This window comes from Rhododendron vialii, chromosome 2a (genome assembly GCF_030253575.1).
Source record: "Rhododendron vialii isolate Sample 1 chromosome 2a, ASM3025357v1".
In the NCBI taxonomy this organism is placed as follows: Eukaryota; Viridiplantae; Streptophyta; class Magnoliopsida; order Ericales; family Ericaceae; genus Rhododendron; species Rhododendron vialii.
Window position 1 is genome coordinate 13,363,563 of NC_080558.1, and position 13,548 is coordinate 13,377,110.

At 39.1% G+C, this 13,548-nt stretch overlaps 2 protein-coding genes across 4 annotated transcripts; both read left to right on the plus strand.

The window, feature by feature from the left end:
* Nucleotides 1–858: 858 nt before the first annotated feature.
* Nucleotides 859–2,139, plus strand: LOC131316891 (uncharacterized). The gene is made up of 2 exons (XM_058346405.1): nt 859–1,150; nt 1,699–2,139. Exons 1-2 carry the CDS (start codon nt 990–992, stop codon nt 1,931–1,933), a joined length of 396 nt encoding a protein of 131 aa, XP_058202388.1. The 5' UTR covers nt 859–989; the 3' UTR covers nt 1,934–2,139.
* A 1,160-nt stretch (nt 2,140–3,299) lies between these two features.
* On the plus strand, nt 3,300–12,550 carry LOC131316892 (uncharacterized). Of its 3 annotated transcripts, XM_058346407.1 has the most exons (8): nt 3,300–3,612; nt 5,527–5,596; nt 5,722–5,881; nt 6,604–6,685; nt 8,540–8,756; nt 9,620–9,684; nt 11,006–11,272; nt 12,285–12,550. In XM_058346407.1, exons 1-7 carry the CDS (start codon nt 3,415–3,417, stop codon nt 11,258–11,260), a joined length of 1,047 nt encoding a protein of 348 aa, XP_058202390.1. In that variant the 5' UTR covers nt 3,300–3,414; the 3' UTR covers nt 11,261–11,272; nt 12,285–12,550. The 3 variants fall into 3 exon arrangements, with proteins under 3 accessions (XP_058202390.1, XP_058202389.1, XP_058202391.1); XM_058346406.1 differs by having other exon boundaries at nt 11,006–12,550; XM_058346408.1 differs by lacking the exon at nt 5,722–5,881 and having other exon boundaries at nt 5,527–5,600; nt 11,006–12,550.
* The last annotated feature ends 998 nt before the right edge of the window (nt 12,551–13,548 follow it).

Consider the following 13,548-nt stretch of genomic DNA (forward strand, 5'->3'; position numbering starts at 1 on the left):
TCAGGAAAAATTGCCTCCAATATCTTTTCTTTTCAGGATATACATTTACAGTGCCGGTAAATGGTTATCCAAGCATTGGTCGAATGAGAGTATAACAGTAATTAACTTACTTTTGCAAGTCTGCATCTTCGATTCTTATTCCTATTTGCAAGTTTGCATATTCGATTCTTATTCCTAGCAAAAAAAACTCGAACCTACAAAACATTTGTTCAGTAGTTATTTTAAGGGTTCTAAAATGTCTGAGATATGTATAAGCTGACTACTGACACAGATACCTCTGTAAATAAAAATAAGCCAACTCTAAACCCTTGGACTTTACATGAGTTTGTAAGCTTTACAGAATTTTTTGACATGGTATGTATTTCATAAAGTGGATGTCAGCATCTATTGAAATGGATGTCAGCATCTATTGAAATGGATTCTGTGGAGCTAGAGCATATTCTTGCCTCCAATTTCAGGCTGGAGAAAACGAATGCAATTTTGTTCACCCGGGTGAACATCATTCTCCTTCTTATGGGTTGAAATGATGTAGGCTCTGCAATACATTTTTTGGTAAGCATGACATCATTTTGTGGTGGGATTCACACAATTTCAACGAATAAAGAAGAGGGTAATTTTCACCCTCTCAAGGGAAGGGTGAACAAAACTTAACTCGGAGAAAACATTAGGTATGCCAATTTTTACACTCTTAAGTGGAAGGTGAACAAAACTCAACTCTTAAGCGGAAAGTGAACAAAACTCAACTCGGAGAAAACATTAGGTATGTGTCCAAACCAGTTGGAACAGAAGCAATCCTTGGGGTCCCACAAACATCAAAACCTCATCTCAAACTGGCCAATGAACATCCATTTCCACTTGCATCCCAACACTATCCACTCACACCAAAGCTGTTTTCTGCACCCAAGATTTGAGCTTCAAAAATGTCGAATTCATTTTTTGAAACTGAAAAGAAGAAAACACCCATATAGGCTATAGCTATATATGCAGTAATGGCCCAGACATTAACCCAATTACCTGCTCCCAATGTACCACCCATCTCAACAACATCCAGGAAGAAGACCCATCTTTCATCCTTAGGGTTTCAGAGAGTTTGGGCTTGTCATCATCAATGTCCTGATCAAGCCATAGACCATAGAATTGTCGACCGCAGGTTTGTATATGCGTACGTGCACTTTCTTTTCAGTTCCTTTTTTGTGTGTGTGTGGTAAAAGTGCATTGCATTTTGACATTAATCGCACACATACACGGGTGCAGCGAATTCACAATATGTGGGAGCATTGCTGTTTTGGCTGAAAACTTGACCGAACCCGATGCATGTGGTTAGCCATGATGGCTGCTCTTCAACCTCAGAAGGCTAAAAAATGGCCAACCATGTGGTCGGTTTGGGCCTAGTTTTCCGCTTCTCTAAAAATCCTGTCGCGTGTCTCAGCTCATCTCCTGAATGTGTTATATTTTTTCAACTAAAGAACAATCACTTTAAAAGATCGTGCGATCAGGAGAGCATTTCGAACAGTTCTCAGGACAAGGCAATTCCATCCGAAATCAAGATACATCATTCAAGAGCATATATCTTTCTTTAGTTTGGATTTGCAAGTAAATGTCACATATAATTGAACGAAATTGCGGGATCGATAAAACATAATAATGACGAAATTGTGTATATAACTATGCATATATATTGTGGGATTGATGATACAGGACTATTGCCTTGGGCTTGGCTGGTGCAGTGCTCGGCTTGACGATTAACAACAAGAACGCAAACGCTGCCGCCAGAAGGCCTCCTCCGCCTCCTCCGACGGAGAAAAAGGACCCGAATGTGAGCGGAGTTCAGGCCAAAGTCTTGGCTAGCAAGAAGAGGAAGGAAGCCATGAAGGACGCCACGGCGAAGCTAAGAGAGAGAGGAAAGCCCGTTGGTGGTGGCCCTTCTGAATAGTTTTTGCAAATTATACTAAGTACTATCTCGTTCCAATGGAGAGAGGATTAGTTCTCTGGTGGTGAAAATATGCTGTGGACAACGTTTCTTGTTCATTTGGACAAGTGATTTTTTCCTGTGAAAGTAGTGGATATTTGTTAGGCCTCATTTGGTCTTTTTATTTTAGGTTTTTATGATCGTTTATATGACTGTTTTTACTGGTTTTATTCTTGATTATCAAGACGAACAACAAAATCTGACACTAGAGGTTATGGCTGATGAATGAAGCAAGATACTTGAATTCAAACTCGGTTTCTAGTCCATCAAAATTATTTGTTTGAACGACTCGTTACATAAAAAAATCGAGTTTGGACCTCGGGTGAAACTCTTTGAGATTTTAAACCAAATTTGAGCAAGTTATGACTCATATCAGAAACATCCTCCTCCTATTGAGTTGTCAATAAGTTAAGAAAAAGACAAGAACAATACGCTCCAATACACTTTTTACACTTTTCAATACACTTTCACACACTTTTATAATATATTTCACACATTTCAACACACTTTTTGACCTTATAACATCCCAGTGGGAGGTTTGAAGCATTTTCCAATAGTAATAGTCATAGGAGACAATCTCAAGATTCTGAATGGCGCAGGGTAGCCTAAACTTTTTCTTCTTAATTTTAAGAGTAAAAAAGAGACATGTAGTTGGAAGAGCATCTCTAACCCTTAAATTTTTTTCTCAAGAGTATAACTCCCTCAAACTCACTCCACTCTTTTTACTCAAATGAAGAGAGGGAAATTGAGGAAAGAAAAGGAAAGGAAAATAATAAAGAAGAAAGTATTTCTCTTCACCTTGTCACTTTGACTTGCATACTGAAAACCATTAAATAGTACTCCGTCCGAATCTAATTCAAGAAAAATTAAAAAAAAAAAAAACAATTTATTAGATATCAACGAGTGCTTCCAAGGGCAAGTCCAGATCCTCTGTCCAACTCCCCCAGATCCGCCTGTCAAATTCCTCTCGGCCGTTTATCTCGCAAATCAACGGTTGAGATGGGCCAAGTAATTGTACAATAATTCTAGTACCACATATACTTACACACCCAAATACCCATTTACCACTCATGTGAGTGTGGACGTGTATTTGAGTGTGTAAGTGTATGTGGTGCTAGCAAGGTTGTTTCTCAAAATGACGTCGTTTTGGAGCAAAACATGCTCGGTCCATCTCAACCGTTAATTTGCAAGATCAACGACCGAGAGGAGTGGGATTGACGGATCGACAGGGATCTCAAGGCTACTTCTAGTTTATGAAAAAAAAATGAATTTTCTCTTCGAAAAAAATTACTATTATTTTTAAGTTTTGGTTTTGTCGAACAAATATTTTGGGAAAACAAACATTGTGGGATGGAGGTGTCAAATAGAGAAATTCTTGAAGATCAACGAATTCTGGACAGATAAATCCACCTGGAATTTTATCGAAGATACTTCGTGTAGGCCTCATGCATGGGATTGTAAAATCTTCTCTCCCTCCTCCACAGTCCACGTTCCAGCAAGCAATTCATAGTTCCCTCTCTCTCTATCGAAGAAATCCCTCATCAGAGATGACGTCCAGATGCTCGATTTCGTCGTCAAAGGAGGTCCCGTTGTTCCAGACGCTGAAGGGGATTCAACAGCTCGCTGAAACTCGTCGTTTCAAGGTAACAACCATCCCAATCTCTGAATACTCTAATATCCCTGTATATAGTTTGTATGCATATCTCGTATTGTTTGTCCACTTTTTGACTATTAAATGTCCGAAATTGTTTGCCCATTTTGAAAACACAAGAATAAAGTCCGCCCGAGACTAATAACTAGGCTGTGTTCTTGTAAACTTATAAAGTCTGAAACTTATTTCGGTATTTTTTCTTTTTCGTAATTTTTTGCTTAGCTTTTCGTCGTAATTTTTGGAGTTAATCGTTCATTTCGATGAGACGAATCAGAAAAGTATAAAAATACAGACCGATATTAGAAAAATTCAAATGAGACGGCACTTTAGATAAATAAGATAGTTGTTTGATTCTTTTTCGTCTTTGTTGAACTTTTTTTTGCTTTCGGTCATAATTTTGTACTTTTTAGCCTCATCTCATCGAGATGGATTATTAATCCAAAAAATATCACGCGAATCTATCTAACAAAAATTTAGAAAATACGAACAAAACACACAAAATGAATAAGAAAAATAAGTTTACAAGAATGGAGCCCTTGTACTACTGACTTCACTAGCGATTAGATAGTTAGATAGTTTGCTCTGATCAAACTCTCTCTCGCTAAGTCCAGTCAACTGGCAGTTTCCATCACTCTATTAAATGATCAAATGATCATTCAATTGAGAATAGACAAACACCCCATATGGGCCAAGCTCAGTAGAGCTTGACGATAGCTCTCTATCCTTCGGATACTCCAAACTTTTTTTATCCTCGTCTCTTGAATTGGAGTGACAAGTGGAATTTGAATTCAAGGGAATGTTTGGAAAGTTCAAGTTTTCAAATTGTAATGATTGTGCGTCCTTAATAAGTTGAATTCCCCAAATTAGACAAAGAAATTGGGACAAAGGGAGTATACATATGTGTGTATACACACACACACAATACATATGCACACCTCTACGTCCGAGGTAATATATACTGGACTCCTAGGTGCATGTGCAAATTGTATTATGGAAAAGATGGAAAGAGGAAAATCTTGATTGAGATTCATGTGTAAAGAAATCTGGGATGTAAAAGTGGGAAAGAAGGGAAAGTTTTTTTTTAGGGTGGCAGTTTCTTTTTCTTCTTGACAGTTTCTTTATGGAGTTGAACTTAAAAGGGTAGTTTGAGATAAAAAGTGTGAGCCAGCCTAAAAAACGATGCTCACATCAAAAGGGTTGTTCCCTTTATAATAGTAACCCTTCATAACAGTAATGATAATAATAATATTCTTCTTCGTGATACAGTAACACACTGACCTCTCTGTTGGTTTCATGGGTTAGTTTTGGTTTTCTGTCTCATTCAAGTCTTACACTAACCTAGATCACATGCCCTCTTGTGTTATATAATGGGGGACTAGATTATTGACATTGATGGCTGATGAAATGCCGATTCGGTATTTACCATGAAATTCAAGTCCAAATTAGCATTCCCTTGTTTTAATTTAACTGTAATTGACGGAGTGCATAATTACTTTGTGTCAAAACTGTTCCTTCTGTTTTCTTTGATTCTGTCTAATATGTAATGAGTTTAACCAACCTTGATGTTGTAGTGGATTCTTGTGCTTGGATTTTTTTTTTTGATTTTTTCTTTCAAAGTTGTCTGTTTTGTTAAGCTGATTCTTTATGATATCAAAGCACAAATAGTGCACAATTCAGAATACAATTCAATCCTAATAATAGTTAGGCAATGAGTAAACTGGGAAGCCTCTTTTGCTGTCCCATACTATAATATTAGTTGTTTTTCAGAAATTTGGGGTTGCAGTAGCCCCTATGCCCCCTTGGATCCATCATTGTTTCGGTGTATGTCCAATTGTTTATGTGCATGTTGTAGTTACTGAGGTTGTCTTCACAGAAATTTCATCTTCCCAATGTTGATGGCTTGCAGGCGTGGTTCTTGGATCAGTTTGGGGTTCTTCATGATGGAAAACAACCTTACCCCGGTGCAATTTCAACATGTAGGTTCTCATCTGTTAGCTTTGGCATTTTGGTAAGATTGTTTCAGTTGGGTTGTGTCAATTGTTTGCTTTGCCAATGGACGTTCAGTACCTTGTGCTCGGTTTTAAGTTCTATTTCCTCACAGTGGAAAGGCTAGCTACCAGCGGTGCAAAGATGGTGGTAATTAGTAATTCCTCAAGACGTGCATCGATAACCATGGAAAAATTGAAGACCCTCGGATTTGATCCCTCCCTCTTTTTAGGAGCCATCACAAGTGGAGAACTAACTCATCAATACTTGCAAAGGTTGACTGATCACCATATTATTATCAACTTGTACTTTGCTATCATCAAGCATCATCACTTATTTTAGTCCTTACCCTTCAATCTGATGAGTTTTATACAAAGGAAAGATTTAGCTTACATTGTCAAGTTGTAAGCAGTTGTAAAACTGCTTTGGCTAGTAGACGTTACTTGTAAGATGAGTCCTCTCTAGATTAGGCTCTGCATTTGCCACCACTAAAACCACAGTTGACATGTATCACAGTCTCTTATGATTCCTACTGAAAAGTGGTTGAGCAGTAAACAAAAGGTGAATGTGATGTGCATATTTCCTAGCAATTATATAAGCGGATAGTCGAAGAAACCTCCGCTCTAGGTTTTTGACAATCTCATGGACGTCCCTTGTGGGTTATGAAATTGCAGTGATCTCCATCAGGTTTGCAGGGTCAGTGGGCTTTACCTTACACAGATAACTGAGTTATGGTTGGATTACTATAGGCTAGGCCAGGTCTGTTAGTAACTCGCTAATTGTTTGTCGTGATGGGTTGCCTGTAGCAGCTGGTACGTGTTTTGAGCTTTTCTAAGATTGTTCTTTTTGGGTCTCTGTCATAATCTTATGTCGCTGAAACAAATAAGTTATTGTAGACTGATGCCATAGCTGCATAGTTTCATACTCAATTGTCAATTCCTTTCCTACTTGTACAGTTGCATGCCCACTCTGTTTTCATGGCACTGACTTTGAACAGGAGAAATGATGCCTGGTTTGCAGCACTTGGAAGGTCCTGCATTCATATGACCTGGAATGACCGGGGTGCGATATCTCTTGAGGTAGCATTTAGATATCGTCCTCCTCCTAAATTCCGGTTGCAAAGTTTAACTCAAACTAAGTATGTTTCCTTCTGTCCTCACTGTTCTTAAGATCTACTTAACATCATTTTCCTTTTTTTAATTAAAAGTTAATCTAGAAAGGGCATTGTAGTGGGCCCAACCTTGAGCCTCCTTGGGCATAGCGAATCAGCAGCCCAAGAGGCTAAGTGCTTGGACCAAACGAACATCTCGGGCCAGCACGAGAATGTGGCCTGTCAGGCATAAAGCCCAAGTGCCTCGATCAACAGAGCTGGGTTGGACCGGACCAGGTTGAAAAGGGCCTAACCCGAATCTAGATGAAGAATCTGCGTGTTAATCGGAGATGGTTCGGTCACATGGCCGTGACACTCATGCGTCAGGCATGATGTCAATCAGAGCTATGTACTTCCTCTCTTCGAGTTGAGACTGACTTAACCATCGGTGTGCCTTCTTGATTGTCCCTGGCCAGTCAGCCACTAATGGTGGTTCTTGTCTTGTAGATCCAGGTGAGGAAGGAGGAGCTCCGTTCCAGATCAGAACCCGAGATCCATTGGGGAGTACCAGATAAACAGCACCCCACATGCATTAAGGGTTTGCCACCTGTGTACAAAAAAAAAAACATCAAAACAATACACTCCAGGAGGATGGAAAAGATCTATCTTTTTCAAGATATTGGTCCAGGGAAGGATTAGATTCCTTCAACTCCCATCTATACATGCAACTGACAATAAGGGTCTTAAGTCTGTACAACAGACACTCCAAGGCGTCAAAGTGACGATGATTCCTCTCCCAACATCTAAGGCACATCAACATAGTGGTATCATTTCCCAAAATTTTCTTCTCCCCTTCCTCAATCTTGTCCCTAACCAACAATGAAGAAGTTCTACCAAGCCAAACATGAATTATCCATGAGTCTCTGGCTTTCGCTTGCACATGCGATGCAAATGAACCATGATTCTCTACCTTAGAATCATGTTATCAATGGTAAGAATCTTATCGAGGGCCGCACCACACAAAAAATGCAACTCTGGGTGGGGCTTTCGTGATCGAAACCATTTTCCGGGGGAAGGTAGATTTGTGACTTCGGCATATTGCTTCATAAAATATCCTCACCATGAAGGACCACCGACAAAGCAAGATTCCACCTCAACGATTCCTTCCCGGATCACATGCATCATCTATATTCTATCCATGAGATTCACTAATCCATCCACCTCTATCTGGCACCTCTCAATTCTTTTCATTTTTATTCATGGACTCATCCTACATGATGTGGATTTCTAGAATCTCTGGACTTGCAAGTGCTGCAGAGGCAGTAACAATGCCTTTTCAGAAGGGTTTTAAAAATATAGGTTGAGATTTACATTTCTTTACAGAAGAAACTTCGCTGATTCTGCAGAGTTCTTGTAAGGATCAAAGAACGGGAGCTCACTTTTTGGAAGCGATTGTGACCTAAAAAATTGCCATGAAGTCCGTCTTGACTATAAGCTTGTAAAACAGCGAGGCCCCATGGGCACAATCAGTCCCATATCATTGGGTAGATTGTATATGAATCAGTACATAAGATAACGCCAATCACCTACTAAACCTGAGGTTAACCTTTTGAGCCACGTGATTAGGCCAAGGGTTAACAGGTCAGTTGGGACGGGTCCTTATAAAAACACTAAAGGAAAGCAGCTGTTTAGTATTGTTATTTGCATAATAGAACTGGTGAGCAATGAAAACATCTTGGTAATCATAATATCAACTGAATGAGCAATCTATGTAACTAGCTTCATTTTTGGAGGTGACTGAATTTATTAATTTACAGTTTTTTCGTATAAATTCGTTCTGCAGGGTCTTGGTTTACAAGTGGTGGATAATGTTGATGAAGCTGAGTTTATTCTCGCCCATGGCACTGAAGCCTTGGGGCTGCCTTCTGGTACTTCACTTCCTTTGACACTCGAAGATCTAGAGGAAATACTGAAGCAGTGTGCAGTTAAAAAAATCCCTATGGTTGTCGCAAATCCAGACTTTGTAACAGTTGAGGCCAGGGCTCTGCGTGTCATGCCAGGTGAAGATGTTTATGCGTGAATGATTGCTTAATTTTTATTGAGACTTGAACGCTGTGCTCAGTAATAAACAACAAGGAACGGATGATCCATGATGGAATCCCTAATTAGCTGTTTTAGCTATCCAAAAAGTGTGATCTTTATTGGTCTCTATTTCACGCAGAAGTATATATATTTGTTTTGTTTTTTTTTTCCTTTGGGGGTTTCTCTTTTGTTCCTCTTTCTCCTCTCTCATCCCCCTTCTTTTACATTGAATTGATGCCAATTAGGTAGATTTACCATCACTGCCGTAAACTTTCTGCCTTCTTTGAAGTTGGTTTTCTATACACTACAAAGTGGGAAGTAGAGCATTATTTAAGCAGCTAAGGCAGGGAAGTATATTTATTCAAATCATGATGTCTTCTTTCATGCAATTACTAATTGGAATGTTACCAAATTCATGGAGGAAATTTTTGCCAAATGCATGTTAATAGGATGTAATTTTTTTTTTATTTGATTCAGATTATCTTCTTCTACAGAACTGTGTGGCATCTTATAGCAGTAGTTATGTTGTGCATCTGAATCATCCCCCCCCATCCCCCCCCCCCCCCCCCCCCCCCCCCCCCTCTGATATATGAATTTGTGAAGTTAGCAGTTCAGAATTTCTTTACCTTAAACACAAGTAAAGCACATCAATAGATGCTATCATGATGACAAGCGACTGGGTGTCCTTTTCTCATTTTGTACCTCTTGCATTTTGTTGTATATGTCCAAATGTGTACACATATATCCTTTGTTAATTGAAGATTTCATTCAGATAGAAATTTTGAGGATCTTATCTTTGCCTTTTATTGTGTCCTGATAGAAGAATTGTCAATATGTTTAGGTACGTTGGCATCCAAGTATGAAAAACTTGGCGGTGAAGTAAAATGGATGGGAAAGCCTGATGAGGTGAGACAAGAGCATTAGTATCATTTACCCCACCAATGGACACACCCTTTTCCATGCATGTATCCGTGGAGTTACTCTAAACGGCGTACATTTGCATTCACTCCATATTATCGGGTGACACCACAAATGTTTTGTGTCCAATATCATTATTTGAAACCATGATTGCAATATCCCTTTTTCATGTTTATATCTTCACTACTGTTTGCAATTCGTCCTTGAGAGGTGATTTTCACTCTACTGTAAATACAATAGATTTTGACCTTGCGCTGATAAAAAAATAGATTTCGACCTTACTCTGTAAAATGAGTAGTGCTACATGTACCGACCTCCCCGGTACCGAAATCGTACCGCCGGCCGCCGGTGGGCCGTCTCCGGCCACCGGACGGCCGATCCGAGCCGTCCAAAAATTTTAAAAAAAAAAAACGAGGGGGCCTACGCGAGAATCAACGGCATCCGAGGTGTGTAAGGTTCTTGATCCGAGCACCCTTTTTTCGTGTATATATGTATATTCGCGGGAATATACATATATACACGAAAAAAGGGTGCTCGGATCAAGCACCTTACACACCTCGGATGCCGTTGATTCCCGCGTAGGCCCCCTCGTTTTTTTTTTTTAAAATTTTTGGACGGCTCGGATCGGCCGTCCGGTGGCCGGAGACGGCCCACCGGCGGCCGGCGGTACGATTTCGGTACCGGGAGGTCGGTACCAATATCATTTCTGCTGTAAAATTATGAACAACCCTCGCCGTATGTAAACAGGTGTATCAGGAATTACTATTGTGTAATGAAATGTTTTTATGTAAACAGGTGTATCAGGAATGTATTTGTACAAAAGTGGAGTGCAAGAACCATTCCACTTTTTTCGCTGCTCAAAAGTTGCACCAATGACTATAAGTGTAAATAAATTTGGCAGTGGCCCTTTTTCTGCAATATTAGCTGTCCAAAAATGTCATTGATGCTCAACAATGCTAAGTGCTCACAAACTTCTATTACTGAACTGAGGAACACATGTAGTTCTATTCCATTGGAATGACTAGCTAGCTATCTGTTCAATTGTAGGCAAACAGTGTTTCATCTGGTATATGAACTGAACATGAACCCTTGCATTCGTGGCTGTTCCAATTTCTTACTAGATATTACGAGTTCCATGATTAACTTTGTCTGTCCTCAGTTAAACAGATTCAATGGTAAAATCACTCCATAATGATACATCAATGGCTACAAAGCCATTTTCCTTCAACTAGAATATCTAGTGTCGGCATTATAATTTTCTTCTGTTAATTTTGGTCTTTGATATTATCTCTGTTTGCCGGTCTTTCAGAAAATTTATAAATCGGCTATGGCCATGGCTGGTGTGGATGCCGTCGATTGTATTGCTGTCGGTGATTCTCTCCACCATGACATAAAGGGTGCTAATATAGCTGGGATACAATCGGCATTTATAACTTGTGGGATCCATGCAACTGAACTTGGACTCGGTAAATTTGGAGATGCAGCAGACTCATCTTCTGTGCAAGCTCTTGCATTGACGCATGATGCTCATCCGTCTTACGTACTACCTGCATTCATGTGGTAGTCTCTTACCTTGGTAAGTACTGTAATACTCGCCCTGTTTGCCCCAACTAACTCTCAGAACAGAAAATAGGGGTGGAATAGGACCCCATAACTCTCAGTTTACAGTTATAGGAGTGTTATTTTGTTCACCCACCTAAAATATTGGTGGGCATTACCCACTTCGTATTTGTCCCACCCCGGGTCTTATTTAGATATGATTAGAGCTGTCATTTTGTAGGGCTAGATTTTTAACCTTTCCTTCAAAAATCAGCTCATTCCATAACGAAAAGTGCTTCATCAAATAGTACCCGTCTTGTTTCATAATATTGGTCCTGAATTTTGGATAAAAAATTGAATATACTTATTGATATATCCAATTGAGCTAATTTTTCATATAGAAGATTAAAAATCAATATTTACAAAGTGAATGGCTTTGATCATCAAGATAAAGTCCAATTGTTTTGGCAAAATGGCCTTAGCCATTCCCAAAAAATGACCATGAATAGTGTCATTTGGCCAAAAAACGGCAATGATGGTGCATGGCTATTTTTCTGGCCATTCTTTTCAATAATTCCATTCGTACCCTATTTTCAATTAATTGTGTATTTGTGTGGGTCCAATTGAGAAAAAGAAGGATTTGGTGGTGGCTTTGGTGGTGTGGCAGAAATGGCTTCCAAAAATGGCAAGGCAAATGGCCACGGCCATAAATGGCCAACCATTGAGTTATGGTTTTTAGCAGATTTGGCCAAAAAATGGGAATGGCTTGAGCCATTTCTACACCATTGGACTTGCTCGTAGGTGATCAAAATAGCGCTCGTAGTAGGAAGGTTTCATCGCTTTTAGGAACACCAAACGGAATGATGAACGGGGACAGACACATGGAATAAATTAGCGCACGCAAATTCTAACACTGTGGAATCGGGCTTTAGTAAAAAATGATTACTGAATAATGCTGATAGTACTTCGTAAATTCAACTTTTACATATCTTTGCTGTGTGTGGTCAAGATTGCTGCATAACCAGGATGCATTTGGTTTCTAAATGCAGCTTTTTTCTGGCCAAGACCTGGAAATATGACACAACATGCTCGAGTCCCAGCTGTAAACATGGCATTTAGGTGGTTGTATCAATACTTCCGTTGGGTTTCTTTCTCTTTGTATTTCCTTTATACTCTGTTGAAAAGTGGTTGAAGTTAAAAATCTTTCTAGTTTTTGTCTTCAGAAAATTCTTGCCATTGCTTTCTCATTCGGGCGTCCACTTTGGAAACTTGAATCCAATTCTTGGAATCTCGGATCCGTTGGGTCTTTTGGTTTTGTTGGTTGGTTTGTTTGTACCGTTTGTCATGTTGGGTGGTTTTTATGGTTGGTATGCACACGTTTGTACTATCTTATTTGATACTCTCTCCGTCCCACAATGTTTGTCCGGTCTGCAAAATAGTGTCATAAAAATAATACAATTTTTGCCAGCAAAGTTCCAAAAAAAATCAACACTTTACTAGATCTCGATGAGTTCTTTTAACTTACGAAAAAAGTATGAATTTTTTCTTGAAAAAATGAGTTATTTTTGAGTTTTTGTTTTGCGAATCGGACAAACATTATGGAATAGAGAGAGTATTATCAATGAGGTTTTTCATTTCTCGAAAAAAAAAAAATTCTAATGAACCACTTGTTTGTTGATAGGCTTAGGGTCTTAAGCTATTCCTAAGCTCACTTAGATGATCCAAATGTCCGTATTCTACAGTTTGTCGAGAGCATTCGTCACATCATAAATCAGATTGATCGGATATCATTTGGTATGATTTTGGGATGCATTTGTTTTAGAACATAATAAGAATGCAACATCTAATCCGAACCTATTTAACTCTTAACCTTGTCTCAAGACAAATGCATCTCGACATTATATCAAACGATGGTGTTCCAACAATTTTTGACGTGGTTGATATTATTGACAAGTTGTAAATTGTAAATGACTTGGATAATCAAAATCGACCAGAAAAAGCCCACAAACATCCAGTACATGAGCCCTCCTCCCAAAGAATAAACCAATGCCTATTTTGGAAAGCAAAAAGTCTAGAACCACAAACTTAAGCACACAAATATCCGCACAAACTCACAAAGATATGGGCCCCACGCACTGAAAGTGTGGGTTTGTTTGTTGTGTTCGCAGAGTTTTTGTTTTGAAAAATGACAAGAAGGTAATTTCACATACTAACTCACTTAGATTTTTTGTTTAAAAAGAAGAGCTGCCCGGAAGTTTTCCATAGACAAACTGGTCGGCCGTCAGCCCAATTTGTCTCATTTCTTTTGACCAG